Genomic DNA, 21,871 nt, shown 5'->3' on the forward strand with positions numbered 1-21,871 from the left:
AACACATCAAAGATGAAAGGGTGATGATCAGTTTGACCCTCGTAAGGATTCAGCAGGAAACAGAACAGTACGTTGGAGTTGGAGACCCAACAGAACGCCTCCTTGTTTCTGCCTCATTTGACTCCCAGCAGTCAAAAGAGGCAGACAAGGAGGCGCTAAGGGTTCCACTGTGTTGTTAAAGCTAAAAGGAGAAGGACTGCCATTTGTCTCACTTCATATGTAGCTTAAACTGTGCTTAATGTTGCAGTTTTTCATTGTATTTCCTTGAAAATCTCTTGTTCTAAAAGATGCACAGATTACCACAAGAAAGCATAAATACAGGGTATATGCAGGAATCCTGAATTCAAATGTAAGACCTTTTTTAAGACCCTTTCCATACATTTGAAGACCTCATCGCCACCTAAGAGTTTTAACCGGTTACATTGGTGACACACTTTACCTCACATTTACTATACACAGTATTGATTGTCCTTCCTCCTTATCTTCCAACCATTGGGACGCAAACTTGCATTTCCCCATAACGATGTTGTTTAACAACCGGTGTAAACGGACCTTCGCTCGCTATCAAGCAGTGAGTGTGTGATGTCCTGTTCAGATGACGTCAAACCCAACGGGATGCCATGAATAAACTACACAGAATCACACTACACACCTAGGCAATGATTACATTCAGGCAGACTGTAGAATACAACCTCTTTGGACCATTTATATACTTATTGAAAACAAGCTACAAAATGTAATACCTTGGAAAAGGCCGTTTAATACTTTTTAAGACCCCGCGGACACTCTGAAATAACATTGGTTTAAGAAGGTGTAGTTTTAAAATGGTTATGTTATAAATTGTACTGTCTTGTAGCCTACGTATTTGTTGTGAAGGAAAATGCTACAATGGTTATGTTTTCTACATGTAACCGGTATAGCTGGATATTTGATTTATTTGTATGGATATTACTTACATTTGTAATGCCTTGCTTTGTAGTGTACTTTTTTTATATCATCCAATAAGAGAAGCCCACATTTTTACATTTAAAATGTTTTTTACAAATAATCCCTGCACAAACTTTGCTTGAAGGTCACTTTCACCACAAACTTTCAGTTTTTGAAAAGCAATTCTAAAGACACATTTGTCATAAGACTAGTGAACAGAACTCATCCTTGTATGAGTGTGAGCCTGCTGGGTATCGAGCAGGGTTCATTTTGAACACTAAATTAAATATGAAGAGAAGCAAATGATTCAATGTGGGAGTGTGCATCTGGGCACATTTTACAAGCAACAACATCCCACATCCCGTCGTGTCGAACTTCCTCCTCACGAGGCCGATGATATCTTCAGTCATTGAGAAACCCAGTTTTGGGGGATTGTTGTGGGTCTCTCTCTGTTCTCTCCGATCAAAGAGGATGATGTGGGGGCGGGAGCAGGCTTCTGCAGACACAACATTTGTGTGGTCTCAAAAAGTTGTATAATATCAGACCTAACAAATGAAAAAGCTCTTGCTCAACAATTGAGGGATTCACAGTTTCAAACTAAAAACTACAAAAACTTTGTTCAAACACTTTGAGACCTGATTTCATTGCTTGTGCTAAGTACAGATGCCTATTAGATTCTGCTGAAAAATAGAGCCATCAGAAATAGTAATTGGAGCATGATATGCACCCATAGCGTTGTCATAATTAGTGATCCCCCAGAGACTGCATCCACTGCGGCGCTGACAGTCACTGTCTAACGTTAGGAGGGAGAGAGAGTGACTGTAGCTGAAGTCTCTATTCAATTGATTCTCATCGAGCAAACTAAGTTTATGTTTCTAGATATAAAGTTTAATCGATTTCTTCTGTGTAGGGGTTACGCAGATTCATAAATATTGAAGTTGTTTTAATTCATTACAAATGAATGTGATTGTTTGGAGCTTTGTCAGATCTAGCCTAGGCCACAACCCTTTTCAAAGTTGGTCCCTAAAGTACTACAGTAAGTGATCAAATACACAATGCTTCTTACAGTAAGTGGAGTTTTAGAGATATTAGAAGTAATCCGAAGGAACATTTAGGGGTACATGGCCATATTTCATGCTGAGGAAAAAACTAAAGTTTCTATCTGAATGTAACAATTGAATTATGTGTATAAATGTGTTTATTTTGAAGGTTTAATGTCACTCAGTGTTTAATGTCACTTAACATGAGTGACACTTTGGTCTGATGCATCTACAGTGACGGGCTAAACTAAAAACGCATTGAATCTGGAATCTGTAAATAAAGATAAGCTTGACCCAAAACAATTGTGAGCTTTTACCCTAACCTGTAAATGTTTGTCTGAATGAATAGATGGCAGATGAATAGACACTATGAATATATAATATCAAATGCATTATATTTGGAGCACACCAGCTGGAAAAAACACGTTTTTTAAAGTTAACCCAAAAGAGTTACTCAAGAAAATAATGCCCCACAAAATAAGCAACTACAGACCCTTTTGAAATCCATTTCACAAAAAGTTAATGGAAACATGGCGACTGAATCATATTAATACTCAAATACATGTATTTGTTCTAAACTGCTCTTGATGTTTTTGTAAAAACCTCCTCCTGAAGACAGAGAAACTGACCCCAAGCTATGGAAAAAAGTTCCAAAGATCTCAAAAGTTCTGACAACAGTGAATGTGTCTCATATGTGCCAGCTGCAAGTACATAGATACAATGACCACAGATGAAAGGCTTGTATGGAAAAAAGTTTTCATATCCAAATGAAAAAATGTTCCTTCTGCCACGACTGAAACACAAACAAAGATGCCAACAATTATTATTAGGTGAGCGCTCAAAAGGGTTTTTTCTCCTCACCCCTTGAAGAGCAATAACTGTGTTTTGGTTGTTTCAAAATAAATAGATACTTGAAAAGCAGGTCATGCTGTTTTCAGGAAACCTACTGGAAAACAGCCACAGATGAAGATAAACAGAAGTAGGACATTCTGTATGATAATCACACAAAATCCATAAACATCAAATGAAGCGTAAACTTACTGTTGAACTCTTAAGTAATACAGGAGTTTAGAAAATGAAGGAAAGAAAGAGTACAGAAATATCAGTGGCTGTTTGATGAATGTTTGAGCCGTCACTCAGATAATCTATTTTGTTTGTTTGTGTGTTTGTTTATTTAAACTGGGACAGTGCACATTGATCAACATTGCTGTAAACATGCCAGCAACTGTTGTCCTTTTGGCAAGATGTTATAATAACAATAATAATGTAGAGGGACTACACAGTCCCCTCTTAGGGCAGACCTTGTGGTTCTGCTGTTTGAATGTTTCTGCTGTATAAAAGTGCAGAGTGGTGGGGGTGCCTTGCCGTTTATAATCTTAAATGAGACATGCATCAGTGCGTTTTAAAAGATTTCCCCAGCTGAGCAGGTTATGTTTGGCAAGGATTTTGCAATGGTGGTATAGCTTAGGTTTTCTGTCCAAACGTTGAGCGCTTGTTTGTGAAGTGATAGGCCTTAATGTTGTGCTATTCACCTGGGTCCAGCTGGTGATACAGTATGTTACAGTAGGTGGGGAATGATCATGGCAGTCATATAGACTTTTGCTACAGGAGTTGTCAAACACTTCCTTATACATCTAAAGTTTGACACATAGACCTTGGGTTCACAATGTGATACAGTGTTAGTCTTACATACCTACAGACTGTTTCTTAACGGTTAGATATAGCTGTGAGTCAGTAAGCCATTGATGTGCATGTATTGCATCACTTAGTTTGGCAGCAGCTTGGGCCTTGGTTTTTTCAATATTCCATATTGGAAACCTTACATGGGAATAATGGGAATTTATGGGAACTAACTTGGAATTGAGGATAATGTCATCGAATTGTATCATATCCAAGCATAAATATAAACATTTTGTTTTGTCATAAGAAAACATCCATGCAAAATTATTCATTAAAAAACACGAAATTTCAACAGATTTATTTGTATGTAAAACAGAATTTGTTTTAATTATTTTATTGAACAATCATTTTTTTCCATTGAAGAACAAAAACATGAATGTTGAGTTAAATATTACTTCTAGAAATCATCTGTGCATGTGATGGAGGAATGCACAGTGCCTGTAGGGGGTGGGGTCTCAATAGCCATGCAGCAAGCAGTGTGCTATGTGCATATGATTGAGGAATGGCATGGATATTCAAGTGTACTTGAATGACATCTGTTTGTTTTAGTCAAGATTATGCTAAAATATACTTTCCACAACTATATTTAAGTTCCCTATGAAGAGCCAACCTTCAAATTTGGAAAATTCCCACTTTATTCCCGTTTATTCCCATGGAAAGTTTTATTCTTTGAAAATTCCCTGAATTTTGCAACCCTACTGATGGCAAGTCATTTCTATAGAGGCTGAATAGAATTGGGGAACACCCAGTTCATTCCTCAGGGGTGGTGATGTCTCGCCACTTACCCTTACACACTGAACTCTACCTGACAGATAGGAGCTCATCCAGTCTATTGCACTGGGTGAGAAATTAAATCAAGACATTTTGTGAATGAGTACTTGATGATTGACAGTATCAAAAGCTTTCTTAAGATCTAAGAAGATTGCTCCAACAATGTCCAATAACCCTTTGTCCATTTTTGATTTGATATTTTCCACAAGGAAATAATTTGCGGTCTCGGCGGAATGATTGGCTCGGAAGCCGAATTGCATGGTGCAGTGTGAAAGGACTACTGAAGATGTCCAGTCAATTGCTCAGCTACACATTTCTCAGAGATCTTAGACATGATAGGGAAAACACTAATGGACCTCTATAGTAGTTTGCATCAGTTGTGATTTGTGGACTGGCACAACAATGGCTGAATTCCAGTCCAGGAATGTTCCCTCCCTAAAAGAGGTGTTCATTATTTGAGTAATTGTCCCTGTGAGAGTGTAGCATGTTTCTTTAGAAACAGAGAATCCAGTCCAAAAGTGTCTTTTGATTTGGAATTTTTTTAAGAAGAAATGATAGAATGAACTTTGGATTCAGAAGTCTCTGTCAGGGAGAAGACTGGCTGTGTACTATCAATAGGTGATGAGTATATATGACCAATGTCGGGACTGTTTACAGTCAGCCTCACAGAATTAACAAAATAGTTATTAAAAATAGCCGCTATTTCCGCTGGTCCCTTACATAAGGTTCCATTGTTATTGATCTCCAGCTGCTTGGTTATGGTATGATCTTTCCCTGTTCCCCAGCAGACATTCCCAGATTTGTTTATGATTTCCCTTAGATTCATGAATGATATTAACAAAGAAGTTGGATTTAGCTGCCCTGATTTCCTTTATTTATGTTTTGTGAACTCATTAAACAAAAATATAAACAGTGAAAAACAAGTATCTTGTAGAATGCCTGAGCTACCAAAGTCTCAGCTCAGTAATACAGGGATTCATTTTAGACACAACCATTTTATAATTAAGGCTGCAACTATCCATTTTCTTAATTTCACATTATCACCATCAATATCATCTTGTTAATGGTGAAATCAACAAATCAAGGTGACTGAAGTGCAACGTCATATTATTGATATGAACACAGGAAGTAAATCAATCATAACATAAGAGTATTCATTGTTTTACAACATTTGAAAAAAAAGTTGAATTCAATAGAATAGTTTATGAAAAAGATCTGTAAAACAGCTGCTGCTGATGTAGGTGCAGTGTGTATTTAGAAATAATTGAATTGACTTTGTTAAGTGACTGACAATGACAGGCAGGCTAAAGTACTGATGGTAAAAAGAGAGTCCCTCTTGTGGAGTTTTCTGCCCACTCATGTATTCCAATGTCTTGTGGATAAGCATATATTACAATGTGTGCTTTAGGCCCCGAGCAGAGCTCAGTGTGAAGAGGGTCCTTGTTATGTCATGGGGACAAAGACTATTGTTACACAAAAGACGCTTTAAGGCGTCCCACAACACAAGCCTCCAGCCAGAGGTTTCAGATCCAAGGACATTGCAAGAGAGGCCTCGAAAAATAAAAGGCAACAGAGATGTATGTGATTTATAAACGGATAAACTAATGTGTGCCATAAAGTGTCAAACAAATAGAAGTGTTGCATTAAAACTGGAATTTCTTTGTTAAAACAAAAAACGTCTCCCACATACCAGATCCCACCGCACGATTTGGGGATATAATCTAATTGTGATTTTTCTGACATATTGTGATTTCATTGCGATATTTGCTTTTAAGCGACCCAACAGAAGTTCATTGTAAAATACGTCCATATCTCCGGCTAGGAAGGTCTCATCAACGTGCTCTCATCTCTAGCACCCCCGCAGCCCGAGCTACAAGTGGAAGAACTAAACTTACATGAAACTTCCGTTGGGTTGCTTTAAAGTCAAGCTTCAGTTTAAGATTCACCCTGTAATAGAAACATGTGATGGAGCATTACTAACCTGACTCAGATGGTTTGTTTCACCAAACCATCTAGGAAAGCTCCATTGGAAGCCATTTGGAAAAGTATTTCAAAAATACTTGGCAGGTTATTGGATCAATCTGTCTATCACCTTCTATCATGGGCCACTTCTGATTGGTTAACAATGGCTGATAAATGCGGAGCACAGCACTTCTGATTGGTGTGGATGACTGACACACAAAAAAAATAAAAATAATTCCCAGGCTTTGCGATATGATAATTGCATAACTTTAAATCTATTTCAAATCGATTAATCCTTCAGCCCTACCACATACCCATCATTATTGTGCAGTGTTTGACAGTAAGCCCTCGGTGGTACAATATTACACTCAAACAACTGTGATAAAAATTCCAGTACATATAGTTTTAGCATGTCAACTGAAACAGTGCATTTCGATTCTGGATTTTCCAATGATGGAGGAAGAAAACATATTTTTATATTCAAGAAATGCAATGTTGTGGAAAAACCATACCAGACACACATAATTACTCTAAGTATTGTTATTTGAGGGTAACTTTCTAAAGGGGATTGTTAAGCTAAAGGAAGTGGATCTGCCTCTGAAAGTAACATAAGCTGGTATTCTTCCTGTATTTCTTTCAGTCTGGTAAACGTTCATTGTCTCACTTGCATGAAAGCAGAAATTATTTCTAGAAATTCCACATGTGCTGTCGATGCCGAAGGGTCGTGTCTTTTCAAATCATCTGCCACCTGCTCCTATCGCTGCGATTTTACACAAATGTAGGAAAAAAGTTAATTTGTACTGTCAAATTCAAAATAAATACAAATTCAAAAAGAATTTGGAGTTACAGTATAGCTAGTTCATATTTAGGATCAAGTTTTGCTAAATTAGATTTTTAGCAGCCACTGAGTCTGGGGGAAAATAAGTCAGACTTTTAAACCACATTCTTAAGATACAAGCTAATATATGTTGTGTTGTGATTAACAAGATTTATTTGTAACTCTTGAACTTTACAAGCTGCACTGAAGATGCTCCTTTATTTAATTGTTTTGAAATAGATTTTAGGATGCCTATTTGAACACACCCTAATTGTCTCCATGTTTCTGCCCTGCTTCCATGCCTAGCCGGCCTTATAAAGTGGGCTGCTCCTCAAGACAGAGCTGCTGCTTCACTGAATAAAACTACGCCTCCAATCTCTGAAATCAACTTCTTGACTAGCCAGCCGTGGGGACCGTAACTTAGATGTGAAAAACAAGATAAACCAGCCAAGCAAAGTACATTTCCTCTTTGTGTCACACATACATTACTTTCCATACATCTTCCTGACAAAATGTGTAACATCAAAAAAGAAGAGGTTTATTTTTGTATGTATCTTTTCAACAGTGTTCGCACATCAAGCCATTCATTGAGTCCACAAAATGTACCTCCACTGCATAATACGTGAAATAGAAAGGATGTGGTCATGAATAAATGTGTTCCAGTTTCCTGGTATACAAACAGTACACAAAGGTCAAATGTGGCGCCGCCCTGCTCTGACAGCCAATACATCTCCAACAGGAAGTTATTCTTTGTTGGTTCCTAAACAACTGGAGCCAAATTCCCTCCCAAAATGTCCTTGAGGCAATAAAACAGCCCGGTGAGGACTGGCAGCGGGGGTTTAGGAAACAGTACTCGGTAGTGGGTGGGTGAGCCTTGCTGGTCTCTGAATCATCATCCCACCAGGCACTGTGGTTATTTTGAGTGGTGGGATATTTGTGGCCGGGGATGGAGCACTGGCTGCTCCCATCCTGCCTTTCAAAAAGGACGGAAGCAGGTTGGACATGTGTGCTTCTCACACGCTGTGAAAAGAGGGGTTTATTTACTGCAGGTACTTTTCATACTGTAATAGGTATCACAAAAACAATAACTCTTTTTGATTAATAAGTACCATGGGATTGACATTTTTTTACCCATTTCCATTATTACATACAATTCTGTGTTGTACTGAGTAAACAACAAATATGGTTGATCAGTTCTAACAAGACATAATCCATAGAGTTCTGGGTTCAGGTTATGTTATGATCCGGTAGATAAAGTCTTAACAAGATGAATGGATTACACCCACGACCGCGGCATCTCGAGATAAGGGAGCTAAAAATATGTCTTTGTGGAAACAGGATGACTTTTTTTATCCAACAACAATAACAACCTAGTTTCAAAGTTAGGTGCAAGGACTTCCTCAAACCTGGGTTGTCTTCCTAAAGGGGAGCTAAGAAGGTTTCTTTTTAAAATAACCATTAAAAAACATCTATTTGAAATGAGGAAGTTAGTGCACAAAACCGATATCTGTTTTATAAAAAGTGTGTTACAATTGAAATAGAAAGTAAAGAAGAGTTGAACAGTTCACACCAGAGATGTAATGTGACAGCTCGAAGAGCATGATGGTTGATAATGTGTGTTTTTTGAACTTTGAAGCCATTTGGCAAATCTAGCAGTTATCTATTCAATTCCAAGCCGGCCTAGCAGCAGGAGTTAAGGAGCTTTCTGTTACTAAGTTGCTATCTGGATTGAAAGGTTTGAACTCTGAACAAAGAAGAAAACCACAAGACAGGATCCAGGTGATCAAGTGTGATTTTAAAACAAATGTGCAAAAAATAACTATTACATGAAACATTAATTTAATAATTCAACCAAAAACACTTGTTTCCACACAATGTGGCCTGGGGGTCAGAGCCACAAAATCAGTTCATCAAGTCCTGCAGCAGCATTCATCTTGTTTGAGGTTAAGTCGTGTGCAACTCCGTTTCTTTCCAAATTAAGCATGAAACCGCTTGGTTTAATGTGGCCTGGAGCAGCCGTTTTCCACACCATTAAAAACAAAATGAGGTGGCCAAGAAGCGCCTAATACGACCACTTAGACCCTTAATGGTGGAGGCAGCGTGCAAAGACAGGCTCCAAAGAGCAGGAGCTATGGCACCACAGCACATGCTCATATCTTATACTAATGCCTCATGGCACCTGCTCGGAACTTCATCAATTACTAACTGCAGTCTTGCAATGTCAGGGGGGAAAAAAGAAAAAAAAAGAAAATCACCAGACCTGATTGATTTATACTGTATTTTGTGATAGACATTTTTGAAAAGATCAGAGATTATAGAAGATAGACTTAAATACGACATGAAACCAACAAAGCCAGGACTTTCCCCCAACTGTTGCTTGTTGCATGTTGTGACTTGTGACTGAGGTTGTAAATGTCTGGCAGGTATAGAAACGTTTAGCCTTAAAGGTAGGGTTACGGTGGTGGATGGGATAAGCACCGACTACACTTTACAGCAAGGCCTGCAGTTTGCACTGACGATGCTTATGTGTCCTCTGTTTGATAGGCATTACTGACACTATGGTTACAGACTGATTCAAAGTATCAGGCTCTATAGTATTGGCAAAAGTTGAACATGCATTCTCTTCTGTGAAAGCGGGAACAGTGATCAAAACAGAGCGATTAACTCGAGTCATAACAAGTGTAGAGTGTTATTCAGAGACAGTTCAGAGACAATAGTTTGACCTGCAGAGCAAACTGTTAATGGGCTGTGAAATGATGATGGAGTAAGTTATAAGGGAGTATACAGAACAAGAAGAGCTTTTCTTAAAAACTTTGCATTAACGGCAAAGTCATGATTTCATATTTAATTACTACATTTGTTGGACTCTGGGGCTTGTTTCTTTATTGTAACACTGTTATAAATGTGTAAGGCAGACAGGCAAACAGTGCTGGGAATGGATCAAACCATTCCTCTCCCACAGACTCAGACATGTTGGGGTTTTATTTTGCACATCACTCTCCAGGATATTGTGGGGACTCAGCAGGGATTTGGATCTTAACGCCTGCGAGCCAATCCAAATAATCAGTCCTTTGAACCTCTCCATGGTAGCCTTTTTATTATATCGATCCCCATTTTAGGCACTCTATTATCCCACGATATAACTTAGTGAGGGGCTGAAAACTAACAAAAAATGTCCTAAGTGGGATTTGACTTTCCGTTCACAGGCATGGAACGCACTCACTTCAAAGATTGTGTTAAAATATGTTATTTCGCATTTTTCACAATTTTACATTCTCGATGCTGTACCCCGATGTCTTGTTCCTGCTTGTTGAGCTAATGTAGACATTTGTAACTTACGCTACAAAAGAATACAAGTTGAAATGATTATAAATGATGAATGCTACCTGCCTATTTGATATACTATTGTAAAGTACATTGTCACACAGCAGCATGGCTCTAGCAACGTCTGTCAGTATTGTATGAACATTCATCTTCCCCAGAGGATGAAGCCTTCTGACTCCTGAGCCAGCAGGAAATGAAAGACAAAACCCTCACTTGACTTTCATTCAGACAGCCGTCAGCTAGAATTCAATGCAAGCATTTCCAGTGGATATGAAGGGTAACAATCCTAGAAGTAAACAGGTCCACTATAGTAGTTTGCCAAACTGCCACTGAAAACAGCTATTATCAGCAATAGTCAGCATTACTACCAGCTTTCAAAGTCTTCAAAAGCTTGAGAAATGTCTTTGCACACACACGTAAAAAGTGTCGAATACATCTGCCTACATGTAGAACAAGAAAGCCACAAAAGACGGATATAATAATATAGATTATATAAACAGGTTTCTCTGTTGATGTTCATTGAGAAAGCTTCACCAGCTGGTCAGGGAATAACAGAGGACCTGACAATACGCAACATGAGTCACCCGCTGCAGTTAATATACAACTATTTAAAATAAACACGGTTCAAATAAATAATAATAAAGTCAACAACTTGGCTTCAAGTTTTTTCTTCTTACTAAAATAATGACAATTCAGTAAAATACACACTTCAATGTTGAGTTTACATTAAAGTTCATTATCACAAAACTACAGTGTTATTGTCACCCTTTTTCGGATGTGCAATTAAGTAGTTGATTTGTTTACACGTCATTTAGAATCAGTCATATTTTTGTATATATTTGACACTGCTTAATTTTCTATTGTATAATAATTCTCATGTTACATTTTTGTATTATTGTTTTACATATTCAATCATCAATCTAATCAAATCAATGGTTTTTCATGGCAATAACAAAAAAACATAACTTCAACAATATGTCCACCACTGCCTCTGTGGCACCAGGACCCATTCATGCCTGCACCGTACTTAAGGCAGCCTGAACTACAACCATGGACAAAGCCAGTCGCTCGTAACCGCAGGACACAAAAGGGACCGTAATTTATCTTTGAATAAAAGACAGTTCTCTAAGAATAGAACGCTTGTTCTCCTTAGGTTTTATTTTACGTTGGACAGTACCGACATCCACCTGTTCCACCTTAATGTTACGTGAACACCCATTCGAATGAAATGGAGCGCACTCCTCATTCAGTGACCAAGCAAAAGTGACTGCTTGGTCAATAGCTGTTTTAAAACACAACAAGGGAATATTAAACCCATCTGAAACTAGCTGTATTCAATCCAGCACACAAAGACACACACACACACCCGAGCCATTCTGTAGCAAACATGGATGCATTTTCTTACCGTGTAAAGCCCAATCCTGCACAAGGCAAGAGAGAGCTGCATGTGCTCCGACATTGTGCCCAGCAACAAGCGTAACCCCCGGCAACAAACAAGCCGAGCCTCTGGAGTAAATGAATGGACGGAGGAGGATCAGGAGTAGCTGAGCATACCATTTTCAGGTCAACAACATGAGTCCAGTCCTTCAATGTCTCACTTTTTAATCTGAGCTTTACAGAGGGGTTTTGTAAGCGCTTGGATGAGCATAATTGAAGGTTGTGTTGTCTTTACTCCCCAGATTCATTCACAGAAAGATAAAACACTGTTGCCACCAGGCTCAGCCGACAGACACAGGCTTGAGATTAGTTTGTGGGGATCTTTCTCGCCGCAGAGATTAAGGGCTCAGTGACAACTACGGATCCAGAATGACTACAAATTGGATTAGTCACCATTACCCACCCACACACTTTGCCCATACTGTACGCAGAGCTTCATGAAGAATAAAACACACTGCTTTCCTTGCATGGAGGAGGATGAAGGGATAGACCACTGGCGCTTACAGCGGTCGCGGGGATTGTGGGACGCTTTGTCAGAAGTCAGTGTGTTCAGAGAGAACTGTGAGTCATGTTCAAAAAGCTTGTTCTGGTCAGCTCGGCTGTCTATTAATGGTTTCTGCAACCACCTGCTAGCATAGCGCAGTTATGATATACTCAACTGTAATGCAACACGGTAAGGTGACATTTAAATTGATGTTTCTGTATTCCCAAAAACATTCTGAGCAACTTTAAGGCTAATTAGCTTAGTGACAGTATCATGTACACTTCCTGGGTTAAAATCCAGCTTTTGTCATAAATCTCTTTCTCTCTGCTGGTCCAATCTCATCCAAAGAAGGGCATGTCATAGAAGGTACAGGTTGTAATAGATATCTTGTTTCGTAATGCAACACCATAACTAGACAGCATATAATAGCCTAGTATTTCAGTCGTTTATTCAGTGTGACTGTAGGTCAACCACAGTTTATGGATCCTATGAAACGCTCAATGATAAAGATATGATTACCAAACAACATTATGGTTTTATGGACCATCCCACACCTCTAATAATATGAATGCGGAATAATAAACCAATAACAACAAAGCCCTTCACCTATCCATGTCCTTGATTTTCTAGTGAGCGAAAGCAATGTGAGTGGTTATCGCCCGAGATAAAGAAAAGGAAATATGATAACAGTTCACGAATGCCTCCTTAGAGCAATGACCAATCATCTTATGTGAATGCCAATATGAAATTAACCTAAAGTGCCTGAGCTTTATCATGATCAAAAGATTGTGAAACAACCATAAGTATCCCCTTATCAGCAAGACTGATGTTGCCCAGGCCCTATCTGCTGACTCATGAGCACTCTTCACAGACGATGGGAATCACTGCATTCAGAAACCAGCAGACACAGAAACATGGCTGACACGCTGCCAGCAGGTTGAAATCCGGGACGGGAGTTCCGGAATGTTGTTGGGCTCACAAAGGTATTTCACATTATAGCTGGAGGCTGTGCACTTTAAATAAAATAAAAAGGAACTGCAGCCAACACCAAACTAAAAGGTAAACCATTCACATCCATTCAAACTGAAACCTGAGTAAACCAGCTCTCACTGATGGAGTGAGTCAATTATTAACATCCATCTACATACTGTATAAAAGCAAGACATTTTGTGTGTATGTATATGTGTGCAACTGTTGTTGCTCTAATCTGCATGCAATAGGTCCTTTTTGACAACTTGTCTTCTCCACCAGTCAGGTGTAGAACGTGGTCAGATGGGGGACAAACTAGGCGGAAAAGTTATCCCATAAGCTAACAAACAGTATTCATACGCTGCCAAAATCTCTTTCGGCTCTCATTCCTCTGTGTTATCCCAGCGAGATGCCAGGCTGCTATGCCCTGCTGTGTGCCTTGCTCTGAAATACAGTATAACTGCTCTGAAATACAGTTGGCCCGCCAAGAACACATGCTAACACAATTTATTTTCATGAAGGTGTGATCTTAGTGCTAAGTGCAAACCGAATACCACAAAGCTGCCCGGGGTTCATTCAGTTCAGAGACCTTGTTGATGTCATGCCCCTCTAACTCTCTCTCTTTTTCTCAGGAATGGTTGACTCCTTAACTGCCCATTAAAGACAGGAAATAAAGAATTATCGTGTTTTATTTTTAAATACTGCAGATTCCATGATGTTTCCTTGAGCTAGTGGCAGCAAGTGTTTAACACACTAAATAAATAATCATAAGAGGAATCTCACATTTCAGATGATGGTTCTCCAATGAAAGTAATTATTTTAGGTTAGTTAGTTATTTATGAACGGGCCATCTTCTGCTACATGCCAATTTATACTGAATTAAAAAACACATGAAGAATGCAAACTCTGTAACTTGATGTAATTATCTAAATGATGTTCCAATGTTGGTATTCTGTTTAAGAGATAAATAGTTAATACAAAATATAGTTATCCTGCCAAAATAAGAGCTGGCAAAAAGACCAATTAATATTGTGGTATAAATACTGATAACAGCTCTGGGTAGATGAAAGTGTCGTCAACCATGTCCAATTCTTAGATTCTATTCACAATAACAAAGCAGAAAGCTAACATGTGGCAGCTAGCATCGGCAAAACTAGCTGAAAACAGGTGTTTGGCCTTTTAGTCAGACACAAGTATTAATAGCAATAACAGCTGAATACCTAGCATCTTGGTTAAAAGCTGTGGTATACCAGATAGCTAAAATGTTTCACATTTTAGAAAGAGGGTCAAAGTGTACACAGGTTTCTCCATCTCTACATGAATTGCAAATTAGCCAGTTAGTAATATGCATGTCTGTTTTGAAATGTATTATCTATATAATAGTGTTAGCAAACTGTGGCTAAGTCATATTACATCCAAAAAGTTAAATAAATGTTGCTATTACCCTGCCTTTTGCATGTCTTGGTAATAGTTTCATGTAGTTAATGCAATGCTTTATGTTTACAACAGGGGATAGAATGGCAAGTGGGTGGGTGGTTTTGACAACATTTACATTTTGAATTGAAATGCACATATCTATTTCATACTGAAATATGTCAAATGTTTAGCAACAAAGCATGCAAGTCAATCAGAAATATGGTAAATGCAACTGTTGAATTTAAATCAAGAGACAATGATTTAATTTAATAAATAAACTGTCTTTCTTACAACCCCTTTTTCTCTAAGGGAATACCCTAGCTCCATGATCTCCCTATATTTCCCTCCTGTATGTTCCCTCTGAAAATGAGCTGGAGTAGATGTGAGGGTCAGCCTGTTAGTGGATGAGGCTCTCAGCTATCTGTCAAATCATCAGTATATGGTTTAAGGTCAATGCAGGTGGTTGAGCTCACTGACTATTGGCATAATAAAACTTGCCTTTTCACTTTTGTCTTCAACTCCTAATCCACTAAACGCATGCCCCTATTCTACCTAGCTTAGCACTTTTTACCTTTGTTGTTATTTTTCTTTACTTGCTTGTAAAGAGCTATGAGCACCAGGAAAAGCGCCATATAAATAACATGTATTATTATAATAATCAGTTTTTCCACACCAAACTAAATAAAGGTTAATGTTGAAAGAATTTGTTTAGCATGTTTGGCTTCCTTAGGGCAGAGTTAAAAAAATGACCAGAATGTCAGTCAACCCGAGGGTTTAGTCACTAATGTGCAGCGGAAATTAAAAGCCTGTAATCTTTTCAAACTAGGCATATGTTGCTGCAAGATCACGAAATAGCCTAGAGGCTGAGAATGCGCCTCCAGCGACTGATCAACAGAAATAATGCAATGGAATAGCTGTAGCATGAATATGACCATGCAAAGGTAACAATGTGTTAAGCAATAATAGGCCATTAAAGCCAAAGGAGATTAATGCTGTACGTTCTTGTATGTTTTTCAGAAATAAAAAATACAGCAAATAGTTTGGTTCTCACACATAGAAAGTGTTAACGCTGTTAAACGTGTCCTCTAGTAAAGTTGGCCAAAAGTCAGGGTCCAAAATTGGCAACACAGTGCACTTGTAATTTGGTAAGGCTCTGTCATGGCAACAAGCTAGCACCAAATTCCTCTGTCTGTGTTTTGTGAAGTCTTTTTCAACACTATACTCACCATGCAGGAGTACAGTTTTTCAAAATGCTCCAGGTCTCAGTGGGAAAATGAATCCACTTTTAAACAGATGTCTGCAACAGTCATAATCCAAACCACAGTTATGACCAAGCACTGTGCAATAATGATGTGCTTCTATTTCTTAATGTCCAAAATACTCTTTAAGGTCTAACCTGATAAGAACCTTACGTAAACGGCATGCGTATTGCTTGAGACTAGCTTCATTTTTCAAGGGTTTAGTGACAAGTTCCATTGATTTATAGGAAAGAGAGAGACATAGTTTGGGCCTGGGTTTTATGCCAGGTCTCCAGTGTTGCACAGCAGGAAAGGAGGCCCTGCGCCTATTGAGTGCCTGACCTCAGAGGACAGCCAAGCGCTCGGCTCCAACAGTCCACAGAGTTACAGCTGTGCTTTCCACAGAAAACTGTTTGACACAGAAAATCCTTATTCCTTGAGCCAGTAAACTGGAAAAAAATCATTTTCCCCTAGGTAATCTGAGCAGTTATAGCATATGGCGCTTTGCCAAGACAAAAAGATCCGAGCTGAAATCAACTTCTATCATTTCACTTAGAGTGTGCTTACTTTTATAACAATGCCTGCTGGGTTCACCTTACCAGAACTTTCCATTGACATGCAAATGAAATTACAAAATAACTAAATTATTTGCTTGGCTTTTGACCGTTTGCATCCCTTCTGATTTTAAATGTCCTCTGAAATGGTATGTGATTTTATGTTGTCATGTTTTAAAATGTTTGTGGTGATGTTGCTATATATTCTGTAATGTGATTTTATTTGTTGATTTAGTTGTCACATCAAGCTGAGGGACAAAAGTTGAATAAAATACCTTTTGGCTAACACTGGCACTTTAAGAAACAGTGTTGTGATCCACAAGCTAAATTCCTTGCAAGATTATTAACTCCAAAGTCAGATGCTGCAAAAAAGCAAGCTATAAAATCGGTTTGCATTGACTATTGCATACAGGTTCTACTGCCAGTTGCAGGATAGGACTGTGTCATCTCAACTCAAGACATGTCTCAATGAAGCAGAAGTTAAAAGTTCCCTCTAGGTCCCACATCTTGGAAGGTCTATTATAAATAAATTGATAACACTGGGTGGGCAAGTTTCTCTGCAGTTCACACTGTCCCTCTGTCCCCTGAGATTACAGCACAATGTCTTGTGTACTCTTTTTTTTCCTGTTGCTCTATATATGCAGGGAAAGCCTCCAGTTACAGCTTCCTCTCCATTATTGCACTTTTGCAGCAGCACCCATCCCACCCCTACTAGGTGGGCACACTATGGACCCTAAACTATAATCTCCCAGGCTAAAGCTGGCACATTGAACTGGACTGTAATAATAATGTTGGTCCCAGGGGAATAATGCCTCCAACTAGTGACCCAATCACCTCTTGAAACAAGTATTCCAACACACAGAGCAGCTTTGTCCACAGTAGCAAGTGTTATATATGTGGAAAATAAAAGCTTCATAACGTTACAGTCATATTATAACTAAGCTAAGAGGACCTCAGGGGTGTAGCTAGTTATCGTGTTTCACATGTAAACAGACCGGAGTCTGGGTCAACCAGTTAGACCTTGTTCACACAACACTGATATGCAAAAGCTACAGGCTAGAACTGACACATTAGCTTAAAACAGAAACAGCTACGACACCTAATATTTAAGATTCACACACCTGAGTGGCATCAGTGTGTGATTAGGGAGTCAAACTGGCAAGAAACATAACGTTAGAGGGTGTCTTTGGTTGGAAAACACAATACCACAACATTTAGATGCATTTACTTACCAGATAATCCATGTACTATGGCTGACCAGTCACAGCAGCACGAACTGGCTTTGTATTAATCCCGTTTTTGCTTCAATTAGTCCAAAATGTAATTGATTTGACCACACGTCGCTTTGTATTCCCCGCCTCACAGCCACTGCAAAAATAAAAACCAACCTTTGGTGTGTTTAAAGCAGAGGTTTTCGCCGTCTTCTTCGATAATAACAAACGTTCCAAAACGGAAACGACTCGGTTTGTTTATAACGACGAAGGCCGCTTGGATCGTGTGCTTTTTCTGAACTAATAGCCCCTCGTCCACCGGCTAACTTCCAGTTTTTATCACACAATATCAGTTGAGTGTTTGGTTGAGGAAACTAGCGAAGCCTACAACGCGACGTCAGGCACGTCACTCTGCTCGCGCAGCGTGGTCACGTGACCAAACACATGGTGGCTATTTTCATTATGGGGAGCGACCGCTGCTATAATGCTCTTTGTTTAAATCCACTTTTTTGCTTTTTAAATGTCTAAATAGCGGACATATACAGTTTTATTTGGATTTTAGAAGTACATTATCGATCCAATTTGTTCACGGTTATTTGTATTATTTATAGTAATAAACAGTTGTAATAATAATAGTAAGATAAAGTCTCTCACACTGCCAAGATGAGGTAAGGACTTTCTCTCGTCCCCTTATCACTATCAGTGATGTAACACGTATGCACAGATCTACAGGGTTCCATCAGTAAACATTGCAGAGATAGAACAGCTGCTGTCGTGTGATTTTAAAAGAAGGCAGATTTTGTGATTGATTGGGAGCATCTCTTATATAGGTACTGTGTGCATGTTATTTCCGAATACAGGCCTATAGGCTACGTTCATTCAGATAAATAACTTGAGCACATAATACAGTAGCTTATGTATAATATAAGTAAGTTATAATAACATAAGTAACTTATAATAACAAGTAACTTAGACTGTATAGTACCTTTCACACATATACAATGTTATTCAAAGTGCATATCAAACTGTATTAAAAATCAAGGCAGTAGGCACATACTTTTAAATGTAATAAAACAGTAACATTAGATGAAAGCAAGGCTACTCCAAAGTATTATTACATTCTAAAAAAGTTTAGAAGAATATAAAAGGTTATTAAAAAAAGATACAATCACAAATCACATACATATATATACTTCCACGTTTAATACTTTTACCTTGCTGCTGTATTGCTAAACTGTTACTGGTACTGGATGTGTATTTTGTAAATTGTGTAATTTATAGTTATATCTTTTAATATTTGTATGCATGCTTCTTAAGTGATATTAAGCTATCTTTGGCTCTTTACTTGCTGTACCACATTTTAATTTCCCCTCTGTGGGACGAATAAAGGTACTCTGATTCTGATAGAATTACATGTCCAACATTTGAGATAGTATACCAAAAGGTATTGCACCACTAGGTGGCTCTGTATTGAGTGCTTATTTTTTCCATTCTGAACAAGTAATCCAACACTTAACTCAGGACTCTGACCTTGTGCCTACAAATTCATGCAGTTGATGTTTTCCACATTTTCAAGTTTTTAGCGGCACACATTGCAACCGTCTGTGACATAATACATTACACAATACATAATGAATGAAAGGGGGTTACACAGTAATATCACGGTTCAAAGTCGAAGGCAGGTTGTTTTGAGGCATGCATTTGGCCTGAACAGATGTTATACAGAAGACAGGGGATAAAGGAAAGGATAGGCGTTTGCCAGGTGAATACAATACCATGTATGTGTTACTGTGTATCAAGAACTGTACACTGTTTACTTCCAGTAAGTGCTTGAGAATATAAATGTATGACGAACTGACACCACTACAATTAAAAGTCAATACAGAAAACCCTCGCTGGATTTGGAACACCAAATATGACAAAATGAACAGGATAAAATGTGATGCGAGCTGCATACTGAAGTAATTCCTATTGGTTTAGATACCTATTTAATATTTAATGAGCTGTGATAAAAGAAAATCTCCCTGAACATAGGGAACTGGATGTCTTCTGCAGAGGTATAAAGGCTGTTTAGAGACAAAAGAAGACATTTACTTTAATAGAATATTCAAACGTATAAATCAAATATAGTATTATTTATTCTTCAGGGTCAAATGCAAGAGGAGAGACATCTGGTGGCCTTTATTAAAGACTCAGGCAGTTGATTTAAAAAGGTGGTTGACGTTATATTTATTTGTAGGAGACAGTTGTCCAAAGTGACTCATTTTCTCGCACACACACACACATCACAAGCTATTTCTTGCTCAAGGACAATTTGAAACATGGACAGAAGGAAGGACGCCGCCAATATTAGTGACCCATCTGCTCTTCCTCCTGCCCTACAGGTGCCCCCAAGATTGTTTATGATTAAAAGGGCATATACCAGCATATCATAGTTTACAATCTTATTAATGCAGTGTTTACTTTATGGTTAAGATAATACTGCAACTAGGTCAGATACAAACTGTATAGCGTTTAGCATTTTTAGAAACATTACATTTACATTTACATTATAGATTTGAACCGAAGTCTTTATTTATTCTATATCTTAATGTTATCAATATTGTTATTTTTTCATATTTGGAAGAATTGACTATCCCCCATCTGAAAACAAATCTCAAAACAGACACAAGGGGGCAGTGTCTACCAGAGCAAATAGCACGCCATTACAGGCCTTTTGTTGTCGAGCATACATCTTTCTTACAAGGAAATGGTCATTCAATGTAGGTGTTTCGAGGTGTGCAAATATGACTCCTAAATAATAAATGCAAACGCTTTATGTTTCCGTTGGATTGGATTATAGCCTTTATTGGAAGAAAACAATGTTCAGTTTAGGCTTAGTTTCAGTGGGGTGCGAAAGCCAATGCAGTGCGTATAGTTTATGGGACATTAAACGCTCCATTTAAAGCAATAGTTTTAAGTTGGATTCCCTGCAGTTTTTATTGAAATCCAACTCTGAAGCTATTGGAGAAAGCTGTGTCCTAAATGCACCGTTAGATCAATTAAATGAATGTCTAATCTATCCAATCTAAAGGATATAATTAAACATTATCAGCATAAAAATGTGCTTGTATCACCTGTATCCTGACCAATGTCAGAGGTTCCTTCACTCTGGAATCGCATTTTATTGTTTTGAACGTTTGTTGGCATGTCAATTCATGAAGCATATCCCATTTTATTTATTTTTTTAGATATTGGCTTTCAAAATCTTACTACCTAAGCTGCAGAATTTAGGCAAAAGTGTGGTTTTCTGCTGGTTTACATGCAACAGTTAAAGATTTGATCAAGAAATGTTACAATTGCAACTTCATTGCATCTCATTAATAAACCATTCCACCCAAAGCAAACTCTCTCATAATAAATGTTTAAATATTTAGAAGGCCAGGAGACGGCCACGTTTCCATCTTGTTGTGTTTTCATTGTGTTCCAATGCTATGTTTATAAAAAAGATTTTCTGCAAATAAATATTCTCTAATGGGATTAATAAAGATCTAAGCTGACTGCATGCTTATTAAATAATAAGATTTTTTGCTGAATTAAACCAAATCAAATCCAACACACAAATATGTTTATTGATTGTGTGTCTTTTGTTGCTACACATTTTATTTTGGAGGGCTTTGTTGAATCATTTAGAGACACTGGTGAAGACATGTCTAAGTCAGAATAGTTGCTTGCTTTAGACATAGAGATGTCTTCATTTATTTTACAGTGATTTTTGGTGATAGTATTTTTGATTACCTACCTAAATGCAGACATGCAGTAAGTGAGTGCTGCTGAGTCATGAGCTAACAAGTCAGACTGATGTCGGTGTTTTTCTTAGGTGACTTTCCTTTCAGCTGATGAGAGATGACAAAGGTTGGGAAGATCCCGGGTTAGCCTGACACCCAACCTACAGTCTAATGTATTCCATTCAGAACTTGAATGGCTAAACCAGATAGGGCTTCTTGCTCTATGGCTGGAAAAAGCATATTACTCCAATTGCAGGGTGCTCTATTTAAAGCC

General features: G+C 38.2%; 1 protein-coding gene across 3 annotated transcripts in view; it reads right to left on the reverse strand.

Moving 5' to 3' along the window:
- The window catches only part of arl15a (ADP-ribosylation factor-like 15a), a 106,355-nt gene extending 88,103 nt beyond the window's left edge, over positions 1–18,252 (reverse strand). Inside the window, exon 1 of one of the 3 annotated variants that reach the window (XM_079686451.1) lies at positions 11,927–12,039. In XM_079686451.1, the coding sequence (XP_079542577.1) occupies positions 11,927–11,980 (54 nt within the window). In that variant the 5' untranslated portion in view covers positions 11,981–12,039. Of the gene's footprint in view, positions 1–11,926; positions 12,040–17,851 lie in introns of those variants that run through there. The other 2 variants (XM_079686452.1, XM_079686453.1) reach the window with 2 other exon arrangements.
- Between the last annotated feature and the right edge of the window lie 3,619 nt (positions 18,253–21,871).

The sequence above is a fragment of the Notothenia rossii genome, assembly GCF_949606895.1.
Source record: "Notothenia rossii genome assembly, chromosome: 6".
NCBI classification, from domain to species: domain Eukaryota; kingdom Metazoa; phylum Chordata; class Actinopteri; order Perciformes; family Nototheniidae; genus Notothenia; species Notothenia rossii.